Source organism: Pogona vitticeps, chromosome 1 (genome assembly GCF_051106095.1).
Source record: "Pogona vitticeps strain Pit_001003342236 chromosome 1, PviZW2.1, whole genome shotgun sequence".
Lineage (NCBI taxonomy): Eukaryota > Metazoa > Chordata > Lepidosauria > Squamata > Agamidae > Pogona > Pogona vitticeps.
This window is the reverse complement of record NC_135783.1, coordinates 176490394-176515803: the sequence shown is the minus strand read 5'-3', so window position 1 is coordinate 176515803 and position 25410 is coordinate 176490394. Positions and strand designations below refer to the sequence as shown.

At 41.5% G+C, this 25410-nt stretch overlaps 1 protein-coding gene and 1 long non-coding RNA gene across 5 annotated transcripts in view; one reads left to right on the top strand and one right to left on the bottom strand.

Moving 5' to 3' along the window:
* ERBB4 (erb-b2 receptor tyrosine kinase 4) overlaps positions 1 to 25410 on the bottom strand; it is a 1032003-nt gene that overhangs the window by 172997 nt on the left and 833596 nt on the right. For all 4 annotated transcript variants that reach the window (XM_078379181.1, XM_072977738.2, XM_078379170.1 and 1 more), the window contains exons 17-19: positions 19485 to 19617; positions 12288 to 12410; positions 11780 to 11878 (exon numbers count right to left, since the gene is read on the bottom strand). In XM_078379181.1, the coding sequence (XP_078235307.1) occupies positions 11780 to 11878; positions 12288 to 12410; positions 19485 to 19617 (355 nt within the window). The remainder of the gene's footprint in view (positions 1 to 11779; positions 11879 to 12287; positions 12411 to 19484; positions 19618 to 25410) is intronic.
* Positions 1123 to 13180, top strand: LOC144584037 (uncharacterized). The gene is made up of 2 exons (XR_013538038.1): positions 1123 to 1259; positions 13135 to 13180. It is a non-coding gene; the product is annotated as an uncharacterized LOC144584037 (long non-coding RNA).

Below are 25410 nucleotides of genomic sequence, written 5' to 3'. Positions count from 1 at the left end.
TTTTTCAGACGTGAGTCTGACATAAACTCAGGCTATCACTGGGCGCCCATCTCCAGATGTCACCACCCACATGAAACAGGGGTGGGTCACCTGTGTTGTTTTTCTGTGCCACCAATTCAGTGCTGACCCTGTGACTTTGTGACCTCCAAAATATCCTGTTGTTAACAGCCATGCTCAGCCTTCACAAATTCAAGATGGCTGCTCCCTTTTTTGAGCCAACTCGTCTCTCAACTGGGCAACCTGTAGCCTTGATGTTGTTGGGTCTGCTGGCACTACCAGCAGTGCCAGTCAACACAACTAATGGTGAATAGTGATGGGAATTGCAGCCTAGTTATACGCTGAGTGCCACAAGCTGCCCGCGTCTGACATAAGGAGAGGCAGCAACCACGGAGAAGGTCTTTTCACTTGTGGTTCTTGAACACTCCCCCTTACTCAGGTTTACCCAAAAGACTTGCCCCTTCTGTACTGATGCATTTTTGTAACTGTTTGTATATTGCGGTTGAATGTGCCCTAGGAATATGTTTATTTTGAAGTGCTATGTACAAATGTAGAAAATAAATAATAAATAAAATTTTAAAATAATTTAATTAATTAAAATAAATAAGTAAAAAAAAGCTTGGGTAAGGGAATGCAAGCACATAATGGAAACGTTTAAATGAGATTTACATATATTTCTCAGGAATAATGGACCGTCATCAGCAGCTCTCAGTATACTGCCTTCCCTTCGCCTTTCCCCAGTTTTATAACTCTGCACAAGAAACCTGGCTTCCTCTGTTTTCCCTTGGTATATCTACTGCTTTGGTTTCACTACACTGCCTGTGCAGTGGGTGAGCAGGGAACAGTCATGAAGGCAAAGTAAATATTTAAAGAGCAAATTACAAGGTAAAGCAGAAACGAGAGAGGTCCAGAGACAGAACAAAGCCTTGAAACAACACCCTGAAAAATATCTTAAGAGCAGACAACTTCCATTAGTAATCAGGTTTCTGGTTCCTAGAGGCTGATTTCCCCAAAGGGCTGAGGCATGTCTCAGTCAGCTCATGGGAACATCTTCAAATCTCTGGACAGTACAGATATTTCCATTACATTGACAGTGAAGCTCTCTGCCCGCCGGTAACAGACAACGGGATCCACAACATGAGGCTGTTTTTCACACTATTGGGAACAGGAGCCTGCTTCTATTAAAGAGCACCTGCTGCATCAAGGTCCTTGTGGTGAGAGAGTTGAAAGTGATGCAACTGGATCCTTCTACTTTGGATCAGGTAGAATGTGAGATCCTAATTCTTTATGGCACTCCTTAACAGCAACTGTGAACAGACAGAGGCATGTACTCAGGAGAAACGAGGTATTCTATAGCAGAGAAGGAAATGCCCCTCTACATCCAAAATGGTAATGCAGCCTTGACACATACTGGAAACTGGACCAAACTAAATGCCACATTTACCCCATATTTCGAAGAAGTGATCTCTCAAAGGGCCAAGGATGCCTGTATCTTGTACCACTAAATTTTGTTTTGTGGTTGCTCAGTGTAAGGGAAATACATGGCTGTCCAGGAGTTAAGATCATCAGGAGAGGCCTTCCTTTCAGTGCATTTGGTGGAGACACAGGACAGGGCCTTCTCTGCTGTTGTTCCCAGCCTTTGGAACTCCCTCCCACAGGAGACCAGGCTGGCCCCACCACTGCTGCCCTTCCTCAAGTAGGTGAAGACCTTCCTCTTCAGGCAAGCTTTGTCTCAGTGACTGGCTGCCAGAGTAGGCTTGCTAAATGGACTGCTATGCCTTACTGCTTTGAATGTCTATTGGTGTTGTTTTTGTTTACTGTTTTTAGAGTAGCATTTGTTTGATCCTTTTCAGTATTTATATACTCACTGTTGTTAGCTTTAAATACTGCTTTTTAATTATATAAGCTGCTTTGGGTCCTTTTAAGGAGAAAGGCAGGGTAAAAATATTTTAAATAAATTTAGATTAGGCATCCTTTGATCTCGAGAGACTATGGTAACGTGCTCTGTATGGAGGACTTGAAACAGCATCCAGTGTGGCTGAGAAGGCCAATTCGAGAGTGACAATCCCTTCCACACTGAAGAAAAATACAATCTGTACCCTGTCCAGCTCCCTGATTTTGCTGCTTCCAGGACTGCCTCTTTGCCTCGGCCTGCTGAACAAGGGTCCCTTCAAATTGGGAGAGAATGTGAGCCACCGCCTGCTTCCAGGCTGAACGCTCAGATGTCAGGGTTTACCATCTGTTGAGATCCATTCCTAAGGCCTTCAGATCCTGCTTGCAGATGTTCTTGTATTGCAGCTGTGGTCTCCCTCTGGGGCGATTTCCCTGCACTAATTCTCCATACAGGATATCTTTTGGAATCCAAGCAACAGCCATTCTTACAACATGCCCAAGCCAACATAGATGTTGCTGTTTCAGTAATGTATGCATGCTAAAAATTCTAGCTCATTCTAGGACTACTGTATTTGGAACTTTGTCCTGCCAGGTGATACCAAAAATGCATCGGAGGCAACACATATGGAAAGTGTTCAGCTTCCTCTCCGGCCGTGCACAAAGGGTCCAGGACTCACTGCAGTACAGGAGTGTGCTCAGGACACAGGCTCTATAGACCTGGATCTTGGTATATGCCACCAGCTTCTTATTAAGCCATACTCTCTTTTTGAGTGTAGAGAACATGGTAGCTGCTTTGCCAATGCTCGACATCCAGGGACAGGGTGTCAGAGATCGTTGACCCAAGGTACACAACGTCATGAACAACCTCCAATTCTTGCATGGGGATGGTAATAGAGGGAGGTGAGTCCATGCCGTGGCCCATGACTTGTGTTTTCTTCAGGCTCATTGTTAATCCAAAATCTTGGCAGGCCTTGCTAAAGCGATTCATGTGTTGTTTGAGGTCTTCAGCAGAGTGGGCAACAACAGCTGCATCATCAGCGAACAGGAAGTCCCGTATGCATTTCAGTTGGACTTTGGTCCTCGCTCTCAATCTAGAGAGATTAAAGAGTTTTCCGTCTGATCTAGTCTGGAGATAGACACCTTCTGCTGCAGTTCCAAAAGCATGCTTCAGCATGACAGCAAAAAAGATCCCAAAAAGGGTTGGTGCGAGGACACAGCCCTGTTTCACTCCGCTTCGGATGTCAAAGGGATCTGATGTTGACCCATCAAAAACTACAGTGCCCTTCATTCCCTCATGAAAGGACCTGATGATGTTGAGGAGTTGAGGTGGACATCCAATCTTGGGAAATATTTTAAAAAGGCCATCCCTGCTAACCAAGTCAAAGGTCTTTGTGAGATCTATGAAGTCCACAAAGAGTGGATGTTATTGTTCCCTACATTTCTCCTGCAACTGTCTGAGGGAGAATACCATGTCAATAGTGGACCTATTAGCTCAAAATCCACACTGTGATTCTGGATAGACTCTGTCTGCAAGCACCTGGAGTCTCTTCAGCACAACACAGGCAAGCAGCTTCCCTACAACGCTGAGAAGAGATACCATGGTAGTTATTGCAATTGCCCCTGTTGCCTTTGTTCTTATACAATGTGGCAATGTTTGCATCCTTCATGTCCTGTGGTACTCCATCTTCCCTCTAGCAAAGACAAAAGATTTCATACAGCTCGGTGCTGATGATCTCTTTACAGTACTTCAGCAGGGATGTTATCGTTTTGAGTGCCTTGCCAGAGATGAGGGAATCCAAGGCCACTTTTATTTCTGCTAAAGTTGGTTCACTGTCCAACTCTTCCAAGACAGGCAGGCACTCAATGTTATTTAGTGCCTCTTCACTTACTACATCCTTTCTGGAATATAGCTCAGAGTAGTGCTGCACCCAGCATTCCATCTGCTGTGCTTGGTCCTGGATGATCACGCCTGTAACAGACTTCAAGGGAGCAGATTTCTTCTGTATTGGACCTAAAGCCTGCTTGATACCATCATACATTACCTGTGTCCGCTGCTATCTGTATCTGAGAGCAGAGCTGAAGCCAATAATCATTGGAACATCTCCTGGCAGCTTGTTGGACTTTGCTACAAGCAAGTCGAACAGCCTGCAATTTGTACTCACTAGGACAGGCTTTGTATGCTGCTAGATGTCCTCGATGGCTGGCTTCAACTCCTCCCAATGGATTTTGAACTTATTCCCTCTGAATGGGCTTTGAACTTATACTTAATTTATTATTTATATATTTAAATAAATATATAAATAATAAATTAAATGTAAGGAATGCACAGACCTTTGCATCACAGTGTGAAAGCACAGTTTCTCAGCATCTGGTCAGCAACAGCAGTTGCTTTGTTTAAACATGTGCTTGCTGTTCATAACAGCTAAACTAAAATGGACTATATCATACCTTCAAAACAAAGCATGCTCATTCTCTGACTGTTCTGAAAAAGAGACCTATTGCCTACTTTTTGCCAAGCCAACAAAATCCTAGTTTCTTTACTTTGCAGTCACTTTCTCTATTGAGCCCCCTTGGACCTACCTCAGTTCATTTGCTGCATGCTTGGTAGGAGTAACAGCTGCTGAAGCATTGGTCAGTCTTATTTATTATCATTATGCATCACTAAACAAAACACTCTTCTTCATCACAAAAAGCTATTTCTTAGTGATATTGGAGAGTCACTGCATCTCTAGAGGAAGTCAAAATGCCCCTAGATCTTAATTATGAAGCCATAAAAGAGACCAACTCCCTTTGCAGCCTCTCTTACTGGGAAACAAATGAGAACGGGAAATTTATTTTAAATCTCAAAGCCCCCAAACGAAAGCTCAGCAACGGTGTCTTCTATTATTAGCTTCTGGACTAATACTGGCTGACCAGCATCAGTCAAACTGTCGTTGTCTCAATGAGCCTGGGGACTCCCAAGGAACTCTAGTACATGTAGACCTCTGCTTGTACCCACTAATTATTTTCAAAAAGATAATGAAACATTTAAGTGCACAGAGGTTAGATTAAACTTCTAAGTGGATCAAACCCTGAATAAAATTACAACTTATGCAACAGCACATTCTAGAACTGGTAGACTTTTTTTTCCTGATGATATGATATTGATTTCTTTCTCTACTAGCAGCTTCCATAGTTTATTTTACTTTCTAATCAGGAATGCACTCCACTGTATATAGGATATCTCTCTGCTCTGATGATAAGCCGTAGACTTTTGGCATCAGGCTCATAGCTAGTTAGGAATTCATAACATCTTCAAGTCAATTTACTTGCTATGCATTAGAAGAAATTCGAGGGACTTTATATGGCACATGAAGTAATGTTGCCTGGATAAACTTTTGTAGTGGTGGGTATGAGGCAGCAGGAAAAACTGTCATGTTTCATCTGTAAGTATCTTTAGAAGGGGAAAATAATGTCTTGCAGACAGAAGGAGGCAGTGAACACGAGAAATTTAGTGGTTCAACTGATAGCATCCTTGAGGACGCCTTGCAGAGAAAAGATGAGGCCAGTTCTGCAGTGAGGTGTTAGACAATGAAGGCCCACTTGCCCCAGCAAAAGACAACGGCTAAGACGATTCAAGCAAAACCAGTGCCAGCACCTCGAGGTCTATTGATAACTAATTGGGACACCTGGACACTCAGGAGAAGCACGTCATGAGTTATAAATTATTTGAACTACAACTCTTATAACAACCTGTCACTCATGTCTGTCTTTGCCTTGTCTGGTTTCTTCGGAATAATATATGACATTGACTGTCTGAAAAGCTGGTTCAATCAGCCCCTGTAGTTTAAGGTGAGAAATTATTGGTCCTGGACTCTTCAGCTTTACCCATGGACACTGGGAATTGGACTGGCTTTCAGGATGTCCTGCACTTGCTGCTCAGAAGCATAACTGAAACACTGCCTACTCCCCACCATCTTCCATGCCCTATCACTTCTACTATCTATGTCTCTCTGCCAACACTGCCGGGGACAACCTATAGGGGAGGGGCGGGGAAGAAGAAGAGAATGGCATTAGTGTTGGCAACACTGTTTTCAAGGGCCTTTGTCTACCTGGTCACCTTCAGACCCTCTGCATGGCTGGCTTCTGGCCCGCCCTGCATACTTCTCACAATGCCTTACCCCTAACGGTCCAGATCTTAGGGAAACAAATCCAGCCCCTCAGGTGATGGACTCAAGGCAGTGAATGGCTGGGCCAGCCCTGTGATCACCTTACTATTTGCCATTAAGGGAAGCTCTGTGAATTAAAAGTGAAACAAATTTTAGCCACAGTCTGTAAAATGGCTCACTTCCTATACTAATTAAATTTCAGAAATTTATTACATAATTAGATTCCCGGACAGCAAAACTAAAACTCAACTGCAAGGCAATTTATCCCAACAATCCTTGCCGTGTCTGAAATCCAAAATCCTAATTTTAGGATCCCCTAATCTCCTATTTTTAAATAAAATATTTCAGATGTTTACAAAATCTTGGTTTTGTTGCCAAGCAGTTACAATAGACTTTATAAAACTGAGGTGCTGGATAGCTTAGCTGTACAGGACTACAAGTTGCAAGGCAATTCCAAGACATCTTGTTTCTTCAAACAAACTGCCAAATGGTATCTCCACTTCTGGCCAAGGTGTGCTGTGCCAAAGGCCATTCAAGCTGTCTGGATATGTGGGGTAGACGGTCCCACAAGGGCCTCTTCCCTGACAGCACAGATACCATAAAAAGAGATAGGCAGCAATTTCCCACACTTTCATGAGACCCTGAATAAAAACTACCTGAGGCTGCTACCTTGCTCTGAGCTAAAGGTGAGGGTAGTCTTGACCTCTCTTGTAAAGCTTGTGTCAAAATCTGCATACTCACCAGAAGTATGAATTACTCCATCTTAAGGAACGTCTGTACAGTGCAACCATGGAATGTCAACTATTTTTTTTACTTTTACATTTGCTATACAAAATGATGTGATTTACTACTTGGGCCAGTATGTATCAACAGAGGATGATATTTTTCTCATGAGATGGCATGTTAGGAAGGGTTCCATCTCTACCAGCCACTAGATACAACTACTAATCTGGTTCTCACTGATTTTTTTAACCTTCCAAAACACCTAAATGAAATATTCAGCTTTCAGTACTGATGCTATTATGTATCTGCTCCAAGCTACAGATGAGGCTTGTGTGCTTTGCCCAAGCCAACTGACAGAACTGCTATGAGAAATGTCTGTTGTACTGCATTCTGGGCTGTTGTGTTGTTTTTTTTACAGTTTAAAATAGGGTGTCTCCATGATGTAAATGCAAACCCAGATTACTTTGGCAGGGAAGCGTGTTGTATGATTGGAAAGCGACCTAAAATACTATTCCGCTAAAGGGTTTAAATTAGCTCGCATCTGAAACTCAACTTATTTCATTCATTTCTGCATATGTACACCCCCCTGTCTCTGCAAATTGTGCCTTTGAGTAACCACTGGAGGTGGTGGGAGAGGCAGCAGAAAGGAAGGAAGAAGGAGCAGGAGAGGGAAGGTCTGTTAGCAAAGCTGTTTGTAAAAAAGCTTGGCTGTTTCTGTCCCTTTAAGAATGCTTTTGCTGGTCTCTGGGAGGTGGAGAGAATGGGACAAGACAATCAGCTGGCAGCAGTGACAGGCGAAGAAGCCAGGCATAGGTGTCCTTTTTGTCTTTTAGGAGCTCCAGCTGCCAAGAATACTCCACTCCTCAGAGAAGAGGGAGGGAAAGGGAAGACAAGTGCTTTCCCCAGGCAGGAGTGTGTGTGTGCATCTGTATCTGAGTGTGTGTGTGAGAGAGAGAAAGAGAGAGATGCTGATGGGGAATACAGGGGAGGAGCAGAGGGAGAAAAAGGTGGAGGGTGAATCCCAACAAGGATATGCCCTAGGATGCACCCCACTTCTACCACAAAGGCAGGCAGTAGCAAGGTGAAAGGTGAGGAAGCTGACCTGAGAGGCAAGGATTTATTACTGACCTATCTCTCATTCTTTTTTGGGAGGAGGTGGGGAAGAGACCCGAACACACAACACACTGGTGGGAGGGCAAACAGTGTTTCAAGTAGTGATTGATAGTCACGGGATTTTAAATCGAATCAATTTACAGCCAAGCTTATTGTGAGGCAAATGTAAGTTAAGCCATATGGCAATGGAGACACTATAAACTGATTCCTTGGCGCCTTTGCTCTTTCCTGAACCTGCCACCTTAATCATACACAGGCCAGTTTGTCTTTAAAAATAATGGCCATCTCATCTGACCAGATTTTGGGGCTTCCTCCCCAACTTCAAAATGTCGTATCATCTCAGCCTGAAGAAGAATTCTTGACAAGTCAAAAGAATGTTCATAGGAATTACTCTGGTTTTCACTTTAATCCTGTATCAAATTTGTTCTTTTGGGTGAACTTTTGAGATGCTTACTAGAGAACCGTTGTAAAAAAACAAGGGGAAGTGAAGGAAAAGCAAAGGAAATAGAAGGTGGAGGAGAGAGAAGACAGATGGGAAATACTGTTTGCCATGTTAGGGAAGGAAAAAAAGCCACCACTGAAGCATAGGGATTTTTCTTTGCTACTGAATTCAGTGTTCCCTGTTGAGAGAAATATAGGAGGGGGCTGCCCACATCATCTACTAGCATGATGCATTATGTCATTATAGTCATTATGGATACATTAGAAAGTTTTCAAGGGTACTGAAATGACAGCCAAGTTGCCAAATTGCCATGGCCTATTCTCCTTTAGCAGTATAACATTTAAAAGGGGCCCAACCGGTCACAAAGCACTGCTTGGTTTCATTTTCCTTCTGCCACCATTAAAAGGTTTAACAAAAAAGGAGCAAGGCCTCCTACTGCTAATCTCTTTGTCTTCCCTAGAATAACAGGTATTCACTCTTGCATGCCTTTTGTTTTGTCACTGTAATGGACTATGCTAAAATAGACATTTGGGCATATGACTCAGAATAAAACATTTACCACATCCCATGCAGTTTTACTCATTACACATGCCATCAAAAAGAAACCTCACCTTATCAGTGGCGAGCACAAAGTTTAAGATATCCTATCCTTACCCAAGGAAGAGTTTGTAACAAGATACTCTTAAACGAGGTACCAAACGCCTAGCTCAGAATAAAGGAACATGAGGAACATTCCCTATTGTTGGTACCTATGGAATTCTCCTCACATTACATTAACATAGGAATGATGTTCTTAATCTAGGAATTTTTGCCAGTTTGTGGTATGGCTCTCTATGTGTGATTGCTGGCTGTTCCAATGCAATTATCAAACCAGCTCTCATCTGGCTCTTTGATAAGAACTCTCTGAGCAGAGTGTTTAGAACAGGAGAGATATAGTGTAAGGAAATATTATAGCCAGTCTCTTTAGGCATCAAAATATTTTTTTTTTTTTTAAAAAAGCCCTTCACAAAAATGTATGAGCAGATTAGTTAAGGGGAAAGCAATGCTTCAGGTGCCCAGTCTCAAGCTGACAAGAAATTTAAAGACAAACACTAGCATGCTGAACTTTGCCAGAGACTGCAAGGCAGTGAAGTTGTTGACACATGCTCCCTTCATTCAGTCCCTCTTAACATTGCTGCAGTTGCTTATTTTGAGTGAATCACAGCTTGTCCACAGTCTTCTAAGGGAGGCCATTATACAATTCATCACAGTAGTCTAGCATGGACATTAGGAAAGTATGGATAACATTTGCCAGACTGTCTCTGTGCAAGACAGAACTAATGGAGTGGGAAATGATGGGGAGCATCACAGAATTGTGTTCAACAGGCAAAAAAAAAAGGCCTACAAATCTTCAGGCTGATTCCACCTTTGCTGGGTAAGCACAGTTAATGGCTTCATCCTTCTGTGTCTAAATCAGAACTTGGAAATAACAAGTTACAAGGAGCATCATTCCCTGTAACTAGATCACCCTGGAAGTGTGTTGCTAAATAATTGCAATATCAAGTCCAAAAACCCTGATAGTATTCACATGCTGTCCTGTGTCCCACCACAGAGTGTTTTCTGATTCATTTAGCTCCACAGCAATATCACTTACACTACCTCTCAATGGTTATTCTGGCTATATTTCCTTTTGTTCGCCTAACAGTTACAGGCTGTCCTATAACAACATTCTTACGGTAGTTCACAAAAAGAAAAAAAATAATCAGAAATTCAGTTGCAACCAAAAAAACAAACAAACCCCTACATAAATGTATTATAAGAACAGCTGCAGAGAGAGAGAAAGAAAAGATACCAAAAAGCTAAGCAGGAATCCTTTGCTATCAGTTTAAATCAGCCATCCTGCTATGAGTGGGAATGCCTAAAAAACAGCACATCCAACACCAAATTTAAACAAACTCTTCTAAATTCTAAAGGTTGGTGGTACTAAAAGCACCTGAGAGGTGATTTAGGGTTGCTCCAGCCACCATCTCTCTCTAGTTTGGCTAGTTTCTCAGCCAAAATCAGGCCTGAACCCTGATTGAAATTGATTGAGAAAATCAGTTTGATTCATAGGATGTCTGGATGCCTGTAGTTGGCCATCAACTATATATTAAAACATATTGCCCAGGAAGGGAATGTTAGTCACTGGCCAAAAGGTTTTTCCCTGCTACAGTGCAACAGTTGTTCCACTGCCTTCTCTAAGTATGTTGGGCTGCCTTTCTGTCTGTCTCCTGGACACAACCACATACCCACCCCTCTGCTGTAGATGTTATAAGCAAAAATATATAGAGTCTGCCTATGGTTGACAGGATGCAGCCACTTTGCCTGAGTCCTAAGGATGTAAGAACATAAAGCCGTCCACCAAAAATACATCAGAGGTTATTGTGAGAAAATATAAGATGACCGAGAAGAGTTCAGCATGATATGAAGGTCATGGCAGGTAAATTTACCTGGCAAACTTATCATAGGTAGCTACTGAGGTTTCTTCATATCTCCTGCTGGCCAGATCGCAGGAGGCCCTGAGAAGCTCCATAAGCCAGAACACTGGGACAGTGCTCTGATGATGAAAGAAAAACTGCTTATCCTTCAGAGTAAACTTGTTAACCTACTCTGTCCACAGATTACAGTAATTAGTGAACTCTTTCTTTGCTTGATCTGATTCACTGTTACACATCTTTATCTATTTCTGATGTGAAGGTGAAGGTAGTGCCGGGACAACTCTTATACAATGCTGTGGCCACTGATCTCCAGAGTTCTGTGTGTCACCCCCCCACCCCGCCCACTCCATTGAACGCATGTGTGAAGCAGAGGCAAGAGTTTGCCTGGAATCTTGGGATTTGGTGCCAACAAATACATTTTCTCTTTATTTTCTCTTTCCACTAAATCTGAGGAATCAATGTCTGATGTCACTCACACACTGGGTAAAGTTAAACAAACTAAAATTCAGTTCAGACAAGACAGAGGTGCTTCTGGTCAGCTAAAAGTCAGATCAAAGGATAGGGATTCAAATTGTGCTAGACAGGATGAACTGAACATCTTCTGATCAAGGACTCTTGCTGACCCCCATTAAATACGTATGCATGTAGGGATGGGACTGTATCCAACAATCTCTGCTGTTCTGTTATAGGAACCATGTCTGGCCCTGTGGTGTAGTAGGCCTAGACAGCAGAAGATGCAACCTGAACTCAATGAATATAAGAAAATGCTGATTTAGGTTTAAATCCAGGCAGAATTTGAATTCTAATGAAAAGAGGGGAAAGATGTTTGCACCATGGGAACCCACTGGTTGGGGAGTTATGGTGACTCTTCAAGTTTGAATCTTCTAGAAAACTTCCCCATTATTCACCATAAGGTCTTGTGTAGTTTGTAAATTAGAAGAGGTTGTTGCTATAATAAGATAAGATGGGGGCACACAATGCAACACTGCTGGGTATCTACTACTTACATCCATGAATTCTACATTGGCTTTTGGTCCAGTTGTTTCATTCAGGATTTTAATAGCAACCGGAATCTTCACACTCTCTCCCTCAGGAACCCAAACACCCTAAAATGATGGGGAAAATATAGAAAGTTCAAAAATCAACCTATGAAACATTGTTTCAGTGCACTTATTTCGTTCATTCATTCATTCATTCATTCATTCATTCATTCATTCATTCATTCATTCATTCATTCATTCATTCATTCATTCATCTATCCATCCATCCATTCATTCATTCACTGTATATACCACCCAATAGTATATTAACTAGGATATCCAAGGGGAGATGACAGGAAAAAACACTATGTTTACTTGGCACCATTGATGATGGCCTAGTTCTCCCTCCCACCATTCCCAGTGAACAATAAAAAAGGAAGTCACTTTCTAGGTGTCACTTGACACCTCTTGCCCTCCCACCCTTAGATGTTTTCACCCAAAGACATATTGGATTAATAATGTCAAAGGAACAGACCTTATACACAGTTCCAAAGGCTCCTGATCCAAGAACTTTGACACGTTTTAGCTCAGTTTCTTTCAGAATGCGCAGCTGTGCTTGGTTGGGAGCTGTGCCACTCGGGGTCAAGGGTTCCACCAGCTGAAAAAAAAATGGGTGTTGATAGCTATACTGTGGATGGAGATTTGATGATGACTTCACATCAAACCCTTAAAGCAAAGCTGGAGATATTTTTGAGCACATACATGTTTTTTCCTCTACCAACACTGGTCATTGCATCTTAAATTCTTTGTTTCTCTATTTACTATATGAATAACCCAATAAAATTTAGTCAAATAAATCTGAGTACAGTAATTTCAATGAAAGAGGATAACTTTTCAGCAAAATAAATGGGATTGGTAGATGCTCACCGATGGCTAGATTGTTCCCAGTATAAATAACAGTAAGGAAATAATCTGGGAGAAGATGACAAACCATTTAATACTGTATTCATTTGCCGCTCTGCATAATACAGAATTTTAATGTGTGACTTGAAAACAAACTCTGCAGTGATCTCATGCATCCCTCTTGCTGTGAACTTTTTGAAAACACTGCTCTGTCAAATTGTAAAGAATGGGAAGGAGCTTTTAAAAAATTACTGGATTTTATTATCCTGGATGCCAGTATTTTACTGGACCCAGTATCTTGCTGGTGTATTTATTTTTATTGAGAGTGTAGTCCACATCTCTTCTGAGGACAATTTCAATCTTCACAAGGAAGACTCCATTCTCTATGAGTCAGGGTCCTCAAACAGACAACAGAAATATTCTTTTGAAAGATATGGTCTAGATAAATTAATGCTTCCAATTTACTTTTTTCACTACAGAATATATTGTTGTATGCATATCTTCAACATTCTGGGGAAGAACAAAGGTGGCGGAGACCCAACAACATCCTGAAAACTGGCCTCGCTAGTCATATTGCATATTACATTTAAAACAGTGTTTTAAAATATTTACAATGTATTCATATATGTTGGCATTGTAAATCTTTGTTTATTTTGTTCTTGCAAGCAAGAAGGAAGCATTTCAGAAGTTTTGTCTTTTCTGAAGGTGAGATTAGGAGAGTTTTTGTGGCTTTCTCACAATCAGGAGGGGGGGGGTTGCCAAAAAAATATGGAAATATTTTCCTCCAAAACCTTGTATTTTGCAAATGTCCTTTAAAAATTTGTTGTTTTGCACAAAATTCAAAGTTCTTTGCTGATGGTCCTCCTAAACAAAACGTGCTGGTGATTTTGCTCTCAGGAAGGAGCAGACAACTGAACAGTGGTTGATGGTTTTTCCAATGATGACAGAAAACTTCTAAATTTTCATGGCATCCTTAATATAATACTCCCATTCTACCAGAGCCGTACCCTAACACTTAATTCTACAGCAGAGATGACAAATCTTATTTATGAATCTGTGTTCATTAAGACCTCTTTCATGGGAAAAAAATGCTTAAAATGTTTCAGAACTGCATGCAAGATAAAAACATTGCAAAAACTGACATATTTGGTCATATATTATCATTTTGTTCAGAATGCTTCCACAAATCCGACTAGTTTTACTTGTACTTATTTGTCATTGTATAGCTAAGTTATGAGAGCAAGCAGTAACCAGTTATGGTATTATCTATAGATGCAGTATAGATGCTCTGCTTTCTATCACAGGCTCTTTCTGTGGCTGCTGAATGCAGGGACCATGGATTTTCACACCTGAACATTTGTGTATGTGGATCACTCAGCTCCCAATCGGTAACCATCTCTGAATTTGCTGCATCTGATAGGTTATTCGTGGAACCTTTTTCAGTCAGAAAATCCATTGCACAGCAATAATCTTTTCTCATGTGCTGAAGTGATTCTGTTAGGTCTCTTTCCCAAACGGAGGGTGAAAATACAATATTGTGTTTGACTATGAAAGGGTTGCTTCGCTGGGAGCCATCTTCCTTAAAGTGACCCTTCTGTGTACATGGGAATTGCTCCAGCCCAATTCAAAACAGAATAGCCCTGTTGCTGGACTAAAAAAAAAAAAATCCAGACTGGGCATGGAGCAGGATCACAATGGTTTATGATCTTCTGTACATCACTGGATGGCTGGAAAATAGCTCAAACCACACTGTGCCACAAGCAGTCCAAACTGCGAGCCAGATCTCCATCTGATTGCGCCCTAAGATTTCAAGATACCACCACAAAATAGTTTCATGCAGTAATTTACGATCAGCTAACTCTGGTTTCTAGGTTGGCCATAAATACTCCAAATACGTAAATACACAAGCAATAGATGAGGCAGAGTAATGACTGTCGTGTGTTATATGAAATATTTTGTTCCAGAGATAAATGCTTATTTACAAAACCATTTCTATTTGGCCCCTAGTGTGATTATTATAATTACAATTTAACATACAATGCAGTAAAAAACAAACAGCATAAAAACAGAGCGATAAAAAAGTCAGCACATTAAAACTTAATAGTTCAGCCATTTGTTATGCTGTTTCAGAAAAAAGGTTCATTCGTCCTAGTCCTGGATAATCTCAACAGAAAAGTGAATTGAGGGGCCAGGGAAAAGGGAAGTTCAGCATTAAATTAAGGATTTCTACCATTGTGCAAGTAATTGTGAATAACAAATCAGTTATGTTTCTTTGTCTTATGAATATTAATCACAGAAGACTATGAATGGAATTTAATCAGAAGACTATCAACTGATTAGAACTGTGCACTGATTTCATTTGGAAATATGTATTTCTATTAAAGAGGGAGAGATTGAGAGGACTAGCCTCTGAAAAATGACAAATAGTCTGTCTTTTCCCAGGATAAGGAAAATAATTAAGGTCCACTCCTGCTCCAATTGGGTTGAAAGCATGGCAGTGTTTCAAAGTGTCTGTTTGCAGGGCTAAATGCTCAATGCACTGCCATTTGAGCATCATTATCATGCCTCTGTGAACATTGCAGGCTACTTAATTACGAAGCTGAATACCAACTAGGCTGTGTAGGCAAAAATTATCAGGAACTGGGAATTACTTTATTAATCTAGAACAAAAACTAATAGGAAACAGCAAAAGCGGAGGCATAAGCCTCACACTATAATTTTCAATACTCTAGTTCTCTTAATTAACTTTCAAGCATCCAAATGTATGTTAAACATTAAATATACAGTATGTGGAAGGAGGAACAGTATTGTATGAATGGTATATACAAAACCTGAGAAATTATATTCACAGAATATAATTAAGTCTTTTTACAACTTCTCCTTACTACTGTTGTTCCTACTGTTACCACGATTACAGCAACAACTACTGCTTCTATTTGTGATCCATTTGTCCCCATAAAGATCAGGGAGAAATACAGTATATGAAGAAAATAGAAAAACAACGAGCTAAAGCGACATGTACAAAACTTCTGTAGCTTGCTATTTTCAGGCACACAGGTTCCCAGACTGAAACTTAAAAGATTTACAGATTTAAGAAAGAGGTCTACTGGAAATGTACACATGCGTAAGTGAAATCAGCAAAGTCATGGTGGCAAATTGCAGCTAACTAATGAGATGCCAGTCACATTCCTGGCTGTGTGCCTGTTGCATGACTAAGTGCACAGCCAGGAATGCAATGAGCACCTCATAAATTACCACAACTTTGTCGCCACAATGTATGCAATTTCATATACACACAGCCAGTTTGGTACAATGGATCGAATGACACACCAGGACTCAAGAAAGCTGAGGCCTTGGCAATTTATGGGGAAAGGGTGGAGATGGTAAAACCACTCCCCAAATATCTCACTTACTTTGAAAGTCCTTTTAGAGACACCATAAGTCACTCTGATTTGATAGCATACAACACAACACAAATCATGAAGGAGGTTCTGGACATTGTCTTCCACCCATATATTGCCGCAGGTTTTGGAGTTCCAAATTATGTGATATATTTTCTTGCAGAACATATCACTGTCACTATTTGGCTGGTTTTTAAAAACCAGATTCCTTCGGTATGCTACACAGATACAGTTTGCCACCGTTTTAAGTGCTATGCTTTTACTTATTGTTAATACACAGGAGTGCACATGCCCATTGATTGAAACATTATAAAAAAGTAATCTAGAAGTGATTGTGCAGTAGTGACAAGATTCTTTTTGGGGGCAGTACTTTTGTCGATACTTATATTCACTTTTTCTTATAGTAAACTAGAAGAAAAATAAAAATGAAATGACAATATGCATCAAACATACAACAGACTGCACAGAAACATATTACTAAACTTTTGAAATGTCCACAGTTAAATCAAAAGGCACAGAGAACCGAAACTTAAAAACAAAAGAATGAGGGGACACCTGCTTACTCCTACTTCTAGCAGTACACCTTTGAATGGTCACTCTATTTAACTAATTTTTCAAAGAGGCATTTTTGCCCCTTACTATTCTTGCTATATCCATGGCCCCCAATATGTTTCTCTGCTCTACCAAATGAATAGCAAAGGGATTTTTGTTTGTATGTTCTCTGTGCATTTTATTCTGTTGCATTTTCTCCATTCCAACTAGAGGAACACTAGCCCTTTCAGTTGTTCTGTTGGGAGAAAACCAAACAGTTCTTTGCTTTTACAAGCAAGACCCTGAACAGCTGCCTGATCATGCATGGTCTAAAGGATTGTAATAAAGTCTCCAGCAAACAGAGGCTTCAGTTTTGTGTGGGCATGAGGCTCCATTATGTTATCTGTGGCCATGTGGTGACATGCAGTGGAATGGTATTAACCTGCTGGCTATGGAACTGGACTGGCACATGTTAGGAGCCCAAAGCTCATTTCAACACGAGTGGCTGGAAATGCTCGGAACTTCCTTCCTTCATTGTCTGTAATTGAACGTCAGAATTTGACTATGCTTGTACTGGCTAAGAAGGAGATTGTCTACTTCATACTACCATACATGGAAAAAAATCCATGATGATGGAAAAACTTGATCTTGGTGTTTCTGGGGGAAATAGGGGAGACTATGAAACATTGCCAAGGAGTTATCATGAAGTATAAAACACAAAGATTTTATCTCATCACATAAAGAGTTCCATGACTAAAGTAAATTATGGTTTTTAATAGAAGCTATCATCCATGTGGAACCGTTTGTGACATTAAATGGCTGAAACCCCGCAGTAAGTCACAAGTAGAATAGGCCCATTAAATCAGTGGGAATTTGGTGAGTCAACACCTATGTAAGTTCCATTTAATCAAAAGGCCTACTCTAGTTGTGACTTAAGACTGGATATCAGTCCATATGTTCTTCAGGAGATCAAAGTTTAAAAACACTCCAAATTTCAGTTCATTTTGAATTTTTGCTAAGTCAAACAGTTTCCCTGGACTACTAAGTGCAAGTTTCTTTCTCTCTCTCTCTCTCTCTCTCTGTATCATAAAATACAGCCCAAACAAAACTGATTCATAGATCCTGATTACATCATGATTCTCTTACATATCTTTTTGTAAGCAAAGCAAAGTGTGATGCTTATATACTGCCCATAGCATTTAAAGCATTCTCTGGGCAGTTTGTGTGTGTGTGTTTAGTCGTTTAGTCGTGTCCGACTCTTCGTGACCCCATGGACCAGAGCACGCCAGGCCCTCCTGTCTTCTACAATTTATTTATACAGGCTACACATTGCCCCCACACCAAGTGAGCTGGATACTCAATCTACCAACCTTGGAATGCTGAAAGGCTGAGTCAACCTTGAGCTGGCTACCTGAACCCAATGGGATTGAACTCAGGTCAGGAACAGAGTCTTGACTGCAGTAGTGCAGTTTAATCACTGTGTCAGGAGGCTCCTAACGCATTCATATGCACACACAAAGTTAAAGAACAGAACAGGAAGGGAAAGGACTAAAGATGGGGATGAACCATCAAAATAGTGTTTTGTCGTGGTTTGTGGGTCGTCAAGGTTGACAACCTTGGCCTGCCGGCATCGTTGCTGGAATGGAAGCTGTGGTTCAAGCCAGCAGTGCCTCTGCGGGCACTGATCAACTGATTGGCACCCACAGAGACAGAGATCCGGCTAGCCAACCGGCATGGTTCCAGCCAGCTAGCCTTCTCTCTCTGCCCATGGGCCCAGCCCATAGGCAGAGACAACAAGGTAGGTGGGCAGAACAGAACAATCAGCTGATTGGTGCCCATAGAGAAAGACAGATCAGGCTAGCCAGCTGGCATAGTTCCAGCTGGTCAGCCTGCTCTCTCCGCCCATGGGCCTGGCCCATGGGCAGAGACAGCACACAAGTTGGGAAGAACTGTACTGGCAGGCTCTTTCTGCCTCCATGAGTACCAATCAGCTGACGGTGCCTGCAGAGGCACAGAGATCAGGCAACTCCCCCCCCCCGAACAGCATTTTCCTTTCTTGTGGCCTAGTCTCTGTTTCACTGAAAGCGATGGCAGCGACAGGATAAGGTAGGGAGGAGGCAGGGACCAGTGGGAAGTGGGGAGGGGGCGTGCTGCGGGGGCAGAGTGAGTGGGCCTGCTGAACAGCTGTTAGGCAGGCCCATGGGCTGAGAGAGCAAACTAAGCTGCCGGAACAGCCATTCTGGCAGTCTAGCTTGCTCTTTGGGGCCCAGGCCCAATGAAGGGATGAATTAAAAAGGTAAATATTCATCATTTTGTATTTGTCAGACCCCTTGGAAGTGACAAATACAAAGTGACGAATATTATACGAATCAGCAATTTCTGACAAATATCGCAATTTGTTTTTTTTTATTCATTCCCATGTCTATAAAGGACGAGGCCACCTCCCTCCACACAGCTTTCTTCTGCCTCTGCAGCAATCACATTTAATTGCTTTGGTTCCAGTTGTGATGAAACTCTGCGCACGGGGGGGACGGAGTTGTACACACATGCAGAGGTGAAGTCACGCGGAGCCCTGCCCAGCAGGGCTGAAAATTAGAAGGTACGTTGACTGCCAGTCGTGCTGCTCTGCAAGAATGATCCTAATATATTTGGATGGGAAGAATTTTGTAAACATCCCAGACATGTGCTCAGTGCCTAGAACAGGGGTGGGAGTGTTACTGGACATGAATTTCTACCATGTTCCCCCAGTGGCGATGCTGGTGGTTTGGAATCCAGAGACACTGGGAGAGCTGCAAGGAGCTGAAAATGAATTAGGCTAAGACACAGAGGGAGGACTTTTCAGTGAGTGGCATTTCTGTGCAGAAGAATAAAGGAAAGGAAAAGAAAAAAGCCCTCACCTCTGTTTCCAGGAACCTTCGTAGGGCCCTCTTCTTTTTGATGCTCTTGCGTCTCACATAAACGGCAAATGTCAAACCCAAAATGACAATGATGAAAAGTCCACCAATCACTCCGGCAGCAATCAGGGGCGTTCTACAAAACAGGACACAACAACAACTGTGAGCCACAGCAACAAGGACACATGCAGCCGTTACACATAACATTTTGGAAATCCAGGTAAGTATATCATGTTGTGCGGTTAGTTTGTTCACATTTTGAATACAATAGGGTTGTGACAAACTCATCCTTTATCTTCTGAGTTATTACTATTTTTAAGCAGGCCAGCATGCATGGATGGAAGTAGAAGAAAAAGGGAACAGAAAAAAAAAAGCAGGCAACAGGCATATGCTTATGATGACAATTTAATGATAAAAGAAGCCTCCAAACCTCTTTGGCAATCACTTCTGATTGTATGACAAGCACCAGCATTTAGCTATTAAGTTTTGCAAACAAAAACACTCTCTGCTGTGCATCATGTTTGTCCTCACAGCCAGCAATTACTCCAGTTTCAGATAGGAAAACAGAGCTGCGCCGTTCTTGGAAAAGGTAAATTTTGAGACTCGCCCTCCCAGAATGCCCTAGTCAGGATTAGAGGCATCAGGAATGTTTAGTATTTTAAGACAGTGAACAAAATCTGCACAATATGAATTAAGTAATATATTCCTTCACCAGAGATACACCGTTGGTGTTTAAAAATCTACTACCCTATCCGTACAGTATGGCACTGAAGAACGGGATCATCATCATCATCATCTTAGAACTGCAGGGCCAGAAGGAACTCAATGGATCATCAAGTCCAGCTCCTATCAAGAAGGCACAGTGGGGAATAGGACTCCCAGCCTCTGGCTCTGCAGCCAAAGACCTAAGTCACTGAGCTATTCAGCACTTTTTATAAGAGAATGCCAGTCTATAGGGCTGACTAGACTGGCCATTTTGGGGGTGGGGAGGATTGGGCTACAAAGGATCTGCTGAGGTCAGAGGGAGGAGTGATGAGCCTTTCGGTGTTCTCCTCCCATCCAAATAGCAAACAACCCTTTATAGCCTGATCAGCTGTCAGTTAAGCGTTTCCCCTGACTGCAGATTATCAGAAGTGAAATTACTTTTTTTTTACATCACTCCTCTGTCCCTCTGTCAGCGCCATTCTATTTTCTCCCTTTCTCCTCCCTGCTTCCCTTACCTCGTTCTGCAGCCACAAGGTTGAACATTGAGCCTGCTGGAAGTTGAAAGATGAGGGCGTTGTCAACTGCCGTCTCCTGGCTAAACAATGAGCATGCCAAAAAGAATGCATGTCCTACCGCTGAGTCAGAAAGGTGTGCAACAGCTCTTAATATGGAAGGATGAATTGTTCTAAGTTGAAGCACATAGGGGATGGTCTTTACAAATCAAGGGGAAAACAAGTCTCCACTAACTTATCTTTGTTTTTAATGGGGAAACAACACAATCTGATTCCTAGCATCTAGCTCTGTGGCCTGCATAAGTATAGACAATGAGCAGATTACAGAGTAGTCTGAATTGTCTCTGCTGCTTAAACTAAGCTACTCTAAGTATTTTGGTAGTAAAATGCAATTAAGTGCAATTAAGAACAAAAGAATGATAGTTTTGGCTTATGTACATAGCTGAGGCGGCAGATGGAATATTTTTAAAACTAAGGCAGGTAGCAAGAAAACAGTTGACTCTTTCAAGAGGAATGTTCTCATATTCATCTAAAGAGCTCTGCAATGTATGCCATATTCCTTCAGTAACATCTACTATTCTCTTCTGCGCATGTGCATGCACATACAGAGGAAAGAAGATGAATGTTCAAAGTTAATATTGCAAGATACATGAGGTGGCTCAACAGGGGGTTATGTATCAACTTTCCAGCAATTTCAAAGCATCAAATACATCTATCGTCCCTATGGTGCTGCTAGAATCAGGGTTTGGAGTCTAATTACTTGCATTTATGATGACTAAATATTTTTATAGTGCAGGCTGGAGAACAGGAAGAGACACAAAATTCTGGCCTATGATGTAGAGCCTGGGGAGAGAACATCTGTTCTCCTATCTACTCTATTAAAACAGATAATATAATATATGAGTAGGCTGAGATTTGAGGCCTGGTTGCTACAGAATTTATGAAGAGAAATTACTAATCTTGATCCATGTATCTTTAAAGGGTTTTATGCACATACCTAAGTGACAGTTTCCCCAAAGTATTTCCATTAAGGAGTTTTAAAACTATGCCGGATACTTTTCCTTCCTCGTGTTATTCACCCACATTTTATTTTCTTCCATCCCTAATGGAACTTGAGCTTTACTCAGTTAATCAAAAAGAACACAGATTTCAATTACACAATGAAGTAAATTCAGATAGTTTTGTGAGCTTAAGATGTTGCCCAAACCCCTCCTCTCCAGTCCTGCACTCATAATTAAATCAGCTTGAAATACCTTAATAAATAAATATGGGCATATATGGACTAAGATGGACTAGGAAAGCACAACGGCAACTACATCTCTCAATTTCACCTTTGTGCTAGCAGAGTTTTACTGTTAATTTGGTATTTGCTAAATTTTAAAAGTTTCTTTCAGCTTACAGTGCTAATGGGGGTGTTGGGGGGTGAGACTCTCCAATCTTAGAGATTCTGACAAACCAAACTTTTCCCAGAAAGTTAAAAATCTCATTGGAGATGAAATTCTGCCCCCAGCCCCACCCACCGCAGTGGATTTTTAAAAAAACACACACATTCCTAGTGGCAGATTATTTTCTGCAAAGCAGCTTAAATTCTTTCAATCTGACAACACGGTCAGATGAAAGGGTTCTGGGTTCAGCGGGACAAGGTCTTCTTCCTTCCAAACACTCCTCCTGGCCCAAAACACTCCCCTTTTGTTTCTCCTTGAGTTTGGAGTTCTCATTTGGAGGGTCTGGGTCCATTCTAGAAAACTTTGTGGTGGCTGTGGTGACTGGGGATACAACCCTGTGTTGGCTTTCCTAAAGGACAAAGATGGAGATCTGTTCCTATCTACAGACTCTGAGATGTAGTCCCAGGACCACAGAGCTGGACATCGAGTTTGCCTTTGAATATTGCTAGGAGGTTTTGTACATTTAGGGGGAAGATTTTTTTAAAAAAAAAATTGTGCAAACCTTAAAGAGGCTTACTACTACTGTAGCTGTGTCCTGTGATACTTTTGTTAAGGATTGGGGACATTTTTTGAGTGGGTGTCTATGATCTGAGCACGTCTAATTGTCTTCCTTGCATCAGTATTTCTACAATTTTTGTGGCTTCGCTCATAATTAAACTTCTCACCAGGAAGCCAAAGGGTCACCAAATCATTTCAGCTCTAGTATGGCTCCAGAAGGAATAAGGAAATTAGGATCATCCTGTCATAGCTGCCCATATAAGAGGACATAATTAACCCCACAGTCAAGGTAAGGAAGGCATAGGTACTGTGCAAGTACTACATTGATAAAAGTCTCTTGGAATGAGTGGAAGGCAAATGTATACAATGTGTTCAGGCAACAGGACTTTCCGGGTGACTGGTATATTAAGCGGGTAGGGAAGAAGTTACAAAAATTGGAGAAGACGCAAAAGTTCACCAGACATTTATGTGAATGAGATTTCAGGAGAAGTTTTTATTGTTTTCCTTAAGAGGTGCCATAAGAATGAGCATAGGTTTTGAGGGGATTTGTTGGTATGTGGTTTTGCTGAAAGAATTAATGTTGCATTTAAAATATGCCAGGACTGATATCGATCAATTTAACTGTGAAAGAAAAACAGCTAAATCAATAGATTGGACACTCAGTTGAAGCTTCAACTTAAGCTTGTTCTCTTCATACACATGATGCATATTTTCATATATCATATTTTTTCGAAAAGAAAAGAAAAGAAAAAAAGAAATAAAGAGAAGAAGAAGAATTATTTCTCCTCCTCAGGTAGAAACAGTTTAGTGACTACCTGTGCAACGTTGTACTTTCCAACTTGGTGCAAGGCAGATTTAGGGGATTACCCACAGAGCTGAGAGTGTGCCCTTGTGGCCAGGGAGCGGCTGAATCATTGCAGCACATGCTGTTTTACTGTATTTGGTATCAGGACATCCACCTGCAATACTTAAACCCCTTCCTTTTCCCCCACTCTGGCTGGGGCAACCCAGATAAAATCCAGCACCTGTTGAGTGGTACGAATAAGGAACTCACCCAGACAACAGCCAGATATATCCATTCCATCATGCAGAGGCGTCACATTATGCTGCCACACACCATTGAGCCTTAGCAATGTCATCTGGGTATCCCCTGGCATATGGCATATATGCTTTTTAACATTTTTCTGTATCTCACTCCCTTGTTGTTGTTGTTTAGTCGTTAAGTCGTGTCTAACTCTTCGTGACCCCATGGACCAGAGCACACCAGGCCCTCCTGTCTTCAGCTAAAAGACAGCACACTCCCTTGCACTGTATGCCAATAAAGGTCCTGAAACTGAAACTGACTACCAGCCCAAACCTTTCTCTGCATGAAACTTCTGTTATACCCTGAAAACTGGGTTAGGTTGCAGTAGGCATGTTTCACTCTACCAAGCTGCATTGGGTTTGTCCTGTATTTATTTTGCGTATTAAACAGAAATTGTGACACTGTAGGACAGAAAGGCAGCATATCCTCAAAATGTTTCAAAATATCATTAGGATGGCATGACAGGGAAGGAGAGAAATGGGTCTGGACACTGCTGACCCTAGTGTCAATGTCAGGCAGGAATCCCACCAGCACTTTCCAATCACAGAGCTTGCTGGGAGGGACTGGGTGATGTCACTGGCCTTGCATGCTTTTTTTCCCCTCTTGCAGCTTTTCCTCAACTGGTTTTTTTTTGGCTTTGAGCAGCAAAGCTAGAGGGCCTATACTTTCCCACTTATTTATTAGCAGTAATAAACTAGAACACAAGATTTCCATATACAGTACACAGTCTGAATTGTTATCTCCCTGGAATTTATATTCTTCAACTTGTTTTTTTTTTTAAGATCTTCAATCATGATTTAAAATATGAAAGGACACTCAGGCTAGAAAGAGCAATCACAGAAACATAGAATGGACAGATAAACATCATACTGGGATGGATTGTGTTGGACTCCGAGCATACCCACTCAGTCCCCCAGAGGGACTTTGGTTTCAGGGGGTCTAGCTAGACAGACGTGCCTAAGCTGAAATTTAACTCAGACTAGCTAGAGGCCACCCAGGAGACTCTGCTTGCATTTGGGGGCAGGGGGAACGCCAATTATTGAGTATGAAAAAAGAATATTCAAGTAAAGTAAACTTTGCTTGAACGGCTAAAAAGTACATTCAACAGTGTCTAAATCAAAATGCATATTTGGTTCACATGTTAAGTATCCATGTATTCATACATTTCTGCAGCAGGCGGGTCAAATTAGCAATACATAGGCAAATATTTATGCGATTTCCCATACTTATTTCTTCAGAGCTTTATAGGATTGCTGAGGTCCTATGTGTGTCGAAGTGAGCCGACAGAAATGTATTGGGGAATGGAAGATAAAACAGAGAATATGTGTCAAGATCTCTGGTTATGTCTAAAAGAACTGTAATGTTTTAAATCTGGTGGAAGGGGTGAGAACATACAGTCCTTGCGTTTGTATTTCGGGGTGGTGTGTGTCTTCAAAGCCTTTTGTACCATGATTGACATGTGAGAGGCCTACTCCACCATATTACTGACAACAGAGTTTTCATAAACCTTAATTTGTCTTTGTGACACCTTGATACATTAGTATTCTATTAAACTGCCCCAGAATGGATCAGTATTTACACTTGCACTCAGGCTCCTTCTAAATATGCAAACCTCAACTTTCTGAAGTGTGTGAGGGAATAAACTTCTCCTGGGCTCATAAATATCAAGGAGAATTCAAGGTAGC